Source organism: Hippocampus guttulatus, chromosome 3 (assembly GCF_054856545.1).
Source record: "Hippocampus guttulatus isolate MCC_2025c chromosome 3, RoL_Hgut_1.0, whole genome shotgun sequence".
Classification (NCBI taxonomy): domain Eukaryota; kingdom Metazoa; phylum Chordata; class Actinopteri; order Syngnathiformes; family Syngnathidae; genus Hippocampus; species Hippocampus guttulatus.
The window spans coordinates 11685433-11691432 of NC_141263.1; the positions used below are offsets into that span (position 1 = coordinate 11685433).

Below are 6000 nucleotides of genomic sequence, written 5' to 3' on the forward strand. Positions count from 1 at the left end.
AAATGGTTGCTTTTCCACCATGTTTTTTTTAAGCTTTGTGTACAGACAACATAGTGAACTATCCCTGCTCACAAGGAGCCAAAAATGACAGACGACTGCGGTAGGATGCATGCCAGTCAAGTAGTTGGCAATGTCAATTTGGGGAGGGGGGGAACTGTATGCGCATGCAGACCAACTGTTTGTCCTCTGGCTCTTATTTAAAAGCCTTTTTTTGCATTCCCCTGACACATGATGTAAGTCATGCGAGTCATCTTTGCTGGACAAGCGCTAGACAATACTCCTCTGAGCAGCACAAGCCCATTGATAGCTGCCATCAGTCACTGAATTTTTGATTGTGATGTATTTTCATATCATCATACGTTGAAGTCCTTCGTTTTTACAGACAACCGTTTCAGATTTTGCGCGCAAACTCAGAACAAAATAAACCTACTCTGAGACACATGATCAGCTTTACATAGTGCGGTTGTGTCCACACAAACAAACATAATTATCACTCAATTTTTTAATCAAGGCTTTTGTATCAACAGATATTTTGGCCCACTATCCATGAGTAAATTATTCTAACCTTCTCAGGTTTTAAGGGTGCCTTCTCCAGATTGGATGTTTCAGCTTTTTTCAAGCTGTCAGTTATGACATGGGGCAGCACATTTTGCACCAAAGTGTCAGGATAGTTTTGAGATTTCTTTGCACCCACCAAATGTTGAATACACCCTGTGCTGGGTTTAGCAAAGCAACCCCAGAACGTTTTACAGGAGGTGCAGTATTGTTTTCTATGCACACATGGCACAGGCACAATTGAAAACCCCATAACTGTTCCACGACCACAGTCCTAGAAGCCTTGTGGCTTGTCAATATGTATTTCAGAAAATTCTACTTTTATCAATTTCAAGTTATTTCAGTCATGATTGTAGGGTCGAGAAATAAAATTGTATCTGTTTTGGCTGGAAATTGAGTTGTGTCAACCATTATTGTGCTTGCATGTGTTGTGTGTATTCCAGGGGTCTGACCCAAGAGCCCACGGGGTCAGTATGAGTCAAAATACACTGGACAGATTATCTAGTGTTCTTCAAACGTCCTCTCGGACAGAGAGGGAAAGCACCAAGTGCAGAAACTTTGGCCTCAAGGCAATGTGCACAATTTTGCTCCAGAGCTAGCTCTCCTCTACATTGATGCACAATAGCTAGCCTCAGAGCAAAGCTCGCATGCATTTATAGCCTCCATCTGAGGTTAACATGAGGGCAGAAGAGAAAAAGTCCGCTATATACAGTTCAAAAAGTAATGAGTGGGACTTCATTCAAATACCCTAATAAACTTCAGGAAGCAGCCAATGTCTGGAAGAAAATCTATACAAACAGACAAAGCATATATTTGACAGCCATCGCACCGGCCTCAAATTTTATTTCAACAGTCACAGCACTTTTGAAGCAAACAGTCAGAAAGTTGCTATAATGTTTACTAAAATCTTGACAATGCAGCTTGTATGACAAAATGTCAAAGGAGTACGACATATTAAACAAAGCTTCCAAATCAGGTATAGATCCAGATAGTTTCACAAAGGGCTGCCATGAAAAAAATTGAGATTTACAGGGCAGTGTCTCATGAGACAATAAAATACTGTCTCTGTATTATCATCCCCCCACCTACTCCCCGCCGCCCCAAAAAGGCAATACTGTACTATCATCACCATTATCATTTACTTTACAAAAAACTGACTAAAACCATTTTGTTTACCACCAGTCTCTTCTTGGTTTATTTCAAATGGTCTGTTTGAGGGAAACGTGAAAGGTAATTGGAAGGGATTGAGTGAACTATTACACATTAGTGGCCATCACAGTGGCCACTGGAATATTATTCTATTCTTGTCTTACTGGGCAAAATGCAATATTGACCAATTGTGAGGCAGAGAAAAATGTGGGGAAGCTGCCAGACATCAAGATGAAGAATATTTGTATCACGAAGGTCATGAAAACGTTTATGCATGTACTGTTAAATCCGGAAGTGCACTCATATTCTGCTTGTAAACAGATTGGTACGAATAATCTTACTGGTATGTGGGCTCCCTCCATTGGTCTGCAAAAGAATCACTGAATTTAAATGCCCAAATTGTGCATATTAGACTGTCATAATTTTTTTTTCACGCGGTGTAGTACATTTGTTAAGTACACTTCAATTGTATTTAACTTTAAGTACATCACATTTGTATTTAATAATTTTCTGTTGCATTTGACATTAAAGTACAACACATTTGCATTTAATCATTTCAAATGGTTAGTTTTCAACACTACACAACTGCCTTTTAATATCTGTCACGATAGCGGTACTTGAAGAGCCAAGTATTTTTTTTTAGGAAGTTCTTTTGAGAAGCACTGGTATATAGCATTAATAGTTTTCAAGATACTTCTGATACTACTGAAATGATGCCAAAAAATTGTCTTTGGGTTTGCGCTGGCAGATATACCCAAAAGGTGTTTATTTTTTTTACTTCCCCCCAAAAAATCTAAAAAATGTCATTCAAACGGTGAAGATAGGAAATCGAGGCAATGTTACAAATAGTTGTGCGGAGAAGATTGCAACACTGCCTGATGGAGTACTCACCACTTCTAAAAGGAACAGAAAGGGTTTGTGGAAGACATTTTCTCGCAGGTATGGTATGTATAAATGGTTTTGTTGGGTTGTCTTTAAGTCAAGAATAACAACAAGGCCAGCCTGTTACTAGAAGACACTAAAACGTGCACTCCATCATGACACAGTCGACACCATTACAGTCAAAAGGGTACATCTGTGCCCAGCAACAGAAAAAGTCAAATAAAAAGCGAGTCTTTCAAAGATCATGTTAACTATGTCCGAATTTCCGCCGCATATATATTTTGTTAATCAACTCACCTGTTTAAATGTAAATTGCGACTGGTGTGTCGTCTCTCTTGGAAGCAAATAAGGAAGGCTAAAATCATCACTTTGTTTTCACAATTGCTCTGCCTTGGTCAACTAACATGTAAGGGTGTCTTTACAAGTGGCACAATCAGACAAAGTTCTGACCTTTGCCACCTGGTATAAATGATTATGTGACATTATGGTGAAATCGCAACAACAGGATAGGTAACCCAGAGGGATGGGAGCCCCGAGAGGTGTCTGGCGCTAGTCCACATGAATGCCACTGCTTTCACCACTGCAACAACTAGCCGGGGGGCAATTTGCTTGCCTGAGAACCCTGCCTATGTGAGAAAATGTGCATTTATGATGTTTCATAAGCATCGCATGAGTTTGGCATAATTTCCGAGACTCACTGAATGCTCCAGCACGTGTGTATCCATATAAGGTCGTCTACGTCATGGCTGATGCTGGGATGACAGGGAGCTAATGATCCGTGAGGAGGATTTAACGCCAAATGGTTGCGAGCTAAGCCACTTCTACAACCCAATACTATAATGCCTCTCACGGTCAACGCACAGCCCCCCTCCTCGTTATGAGCACGATAATATTTAGACCACCATAGAGTACAGTATTTTCTAGTTACGATCATGGATGCGCAAAGGGATTCCCTTGCAGTAATTGTAACGTGACAACATACTTCTAAAGGTCATCGAGTTGCTGGTATTAAATCCGCTGCATAAATAACAGCGGTAATTGACGAGTGTCGATATTGGTGTGAAAAGGTCAGTAATTGAAGATGTTTTTCAACGCAATGCAGACTATCAATGAGGAAGGCAGGGGAAGTCTCGAGTATTTGGGATTCTTACAGTGCGGCATATTTGCTAGCTTCCTAACCGGTTAGCCGATAGCTTTAGCTTCAGCGGTCTGGTTCGCCCCCGTGCAGCAGCTGGTATGAGGCTAGCTAGCTAACCACCCACTAAGCCCGTCACGAGTTAACATAAACTAAAGTCAAATAATATCCAAATAGAAACTCACCGTGAACGGGACGTCATTCACGCTCCCCACCGAGTAGCAGCAATCCCCCGGGTTCACCGCTCCCGTCAGCACCTGATGCAGATGCATGTTCTTTTCTATTTTTCTTTCTTTCTTTTTTTGAGCAGCAGCAGATGCCGTTTTTAATTATTCACGAGTCCACTATGTCGGTTTCTCCATCTACCAGCAACTGGAGATTCCATCAGTAAACGTTCGAGTTGTCCACGGCCTCGCAACGTCGTCTTGCTCCACAGACGTCGTGGTTGTGAGAGGGGGGGGGGGGGTATTTTCCAGCCTTAAGAATGTAATTTCATATGACCGTCTCATCCATTTACGCGAGTTAAAGCGCCCATCCGTTGCCTCTCGCTGTCAACACCATCCTCGCGATTAATCGTCAACGCCGAGGCAACAGAGGCAGCTGAGGCTCTGCGGCGAGCCAGGCTGACATGCGCGTTCACGCCGTTGCCTAGGCACGACTGGGTGCTCATAGAACTACAGCACATAGATCATAGAGTGTGACAACTAGTTCATTTACATTTACGTTTATGCAGTGCATTTATGTGACGGATTCAATTGAATGAAATAACGGATTTACCATTATAAACGTGTTTTTATTTGAATGAGGGGCTGTTCTGACTTTCTCCCGTGACATTTGTAACTTTTAACACAATGTAATAAATGCCGTTTGCAAAATAGGTGGTGCTGGTGGATTTCAACCCACCCAGGATAGTTTTATTTTTGCCAACTGACACCAAGCTGCAGTGCTCTACATGGAGCAAAAATAAGTCATACAACAACAAACAATAAAACTATTCATCAATAACGAAGACAGTAAAAAGCACAAAATTGCTGATACAATTGCAACCAAAGGTTTCATGAATTCTCAATCAACCAATCATCTTGATTTCCTCACTCGAGTTGCAGTTGACATGGAGACTATTCCAACTGACTTTGGGTGAGACACAGGGTTCATCCCGGATTGATTGCTAGCCAATCACAACAACAATTCACATCTATGGACATTTAGTCTTCAACCTATCATGCATTTTTTTTTTCAAATTTAAAACAGGTTTACAGCCCAGATTCAACCAATTTAAGGTGATGATGATGATGATTAGTGATACATTTCTTTCTACTGTGCCTTATTCCATTTCCTAAAATATTGCTCAAGCCCACATTTTTATGTGAACAGACAGAGACAATAAAATATCTGATATTTCTACAGTGGCTGACATCCAGTTCAGGGTGTACCCAGCCGACTGCCCCAAGTCAGCTGAGATAGGCTCCGAGCGAGACACCCGTGACCCTTGTGAGGGTAAGCGATTCAGATAATGGATAGCTATTTCTACAGTGAAATTAAATCATGGCAAATGAATGAGACAGCCCTGGCTAAAGTTCAGTGTCTATTGTCTGTTATCACTCTATTATCGGCTCTTACTCGTCTCACACTGATGAGATTTAATGAAGCAAGTCACATATTATTGTTTTCTTCCTGGCTGTTTTCCTCTGATGTCCTAGAACAAATCCATTGTCACAATAATGTGCTCTCCTTGAGTTGTCTTTGTCCGTAATGAAAGTATGAACACCGACTAGTACTGTATGTAAAAAAGCAGCCGTCAATGCAGTGGCCTAATTATTTATCCACTGTGACATCATCAGAAGGAGGCTGCCTCCCAGCAAACATGACACACAGGACAGCAGGATGGGAAATGGTAACAAGGCTTGTGACATGAACAGCGCCAGTAAGAATGCATGGCATATTTTGTCGTTTGCGTACCTGCACACCTATAATATCACAATACAGTGATTATGCAGCATATTGGAAGAAAAACATTCATGATACATTTTGTGCTGTATGCTACTAGGGAAGGGATTTTATTCATGAAACAGTCTTATTATGGAATACAATGCACTTCAATCCAATCAAGCTGACTTTAGAATTCTATTTACTTTTCCAAGGCCCCAGTTCCAAAAGAAGAAAAACAGTCCTTCAGCATAGTGCTGCCACCACCATACTTCACTGCTGGAATTATGTTCTTTTGTTGATGAACGGTGTTGTGGACAATCATATACTTTGGAAATATGGCCATTAAGTAC

The 6000-nt window shown here is 41.2% G+C and overlaps 1 protein-coding gene across 5 annotated transcripts in view; it reads right to left on the reverse strand.

The window, feature by feature from the left end:
* Positions 1-4356, reverse strand: part of dmxl2 (Dmx-like 2) — a 38362-nt gene extending 34006 nt beyond the window's left edge. For all 5 annotated transcript variants that reach the window (XM_086106780.1, XM_086106782.1, XM_086106781.1 and 2 more), the window contains exon 1: positions 3907-4356. In XM_086106780.1, the coding sequence (XP_085962906.1) occupies positions 3907-3993 (87 nt within the window). In that variant the 5' untranslated portion in view covers positions 3994-4356. The remainder of the gene's footprint in view (positions 1-3906) is intronic.
* Positions 4357-6000: the final 1644 nt, after the last annotated feature.